Genomic DNA, 340 nt, shown 5'->3' on the forward strand with positions numbered 1-340 from the left:
GGCGGAGCCCGGGACCACGTGCGGAGCATAGCGATGGAACACTTCTCACTCTACAGCAGCTACGTGGTCCTTCACTTCCACAGATCCGAGTCCTCGGTGAACTTCCTGCAGAATCTTCAGCCCCTGGAACCCGCTCCCTCGCCCGTCGAAGCGCGCCACGATCACATGATCCGTGTTCATCAACACGGAATCCCAATCCACGTGGAACTTGTCTGTGACCAGCTGACTTCCGGGGGACTCGTCCCTGCAACACGCAACATCGGGAGAGGTTAACAGGATGTGACATAGAGGACGTCCGTTGTCACCTGACCTTCTCCTCCCAGTACACACAGCTCACCCC

At 58.2% G+C, this 340-nt stretch overlaps 1 protein-coding gene across 1 annotated transcript in view; it reads right to left on the minus strand.

The window, feature by feature from the left end:
- The window catches only part of LOC108804040 (inactive dipeptidyl peptidase 10-like), a gene marked incomplete at its 5' end in the record, with an annotated part of 7,085 nt that extends 6,779 nt beyond the window's left edge, over window positions 1–306 (minus strand). The window contains one exon of the mRNA XM_018575808.1: window positions 50–306. Within this exon, the coding sequence (XP_018431310.1) occupies window positions 50–306 (257 nt within the window). The remainder of the gene's footprint in view (window positions 1–49) is intronic.
- Between the last annotated feature and the right edge of the window lie 34 nt (window positions 307–340).

The sequence above is a fragment of the Nanorana parkeri genome, unplaced genomic scaffold (genome assembly GCF_000935625.1).
Source record: "Nanorana parkeri isolate BGI_ZX_2015 unplaced genomic scaffold, ASM93562v1 scaffold4878, whole genome shotgun sequence".
Taxonomy (NCBI): Eukaryota; Metazoa; Chordata; class Amphibia; order Anura; family Dicroglossidae; genus Nanorana; species Nanorana parkeri.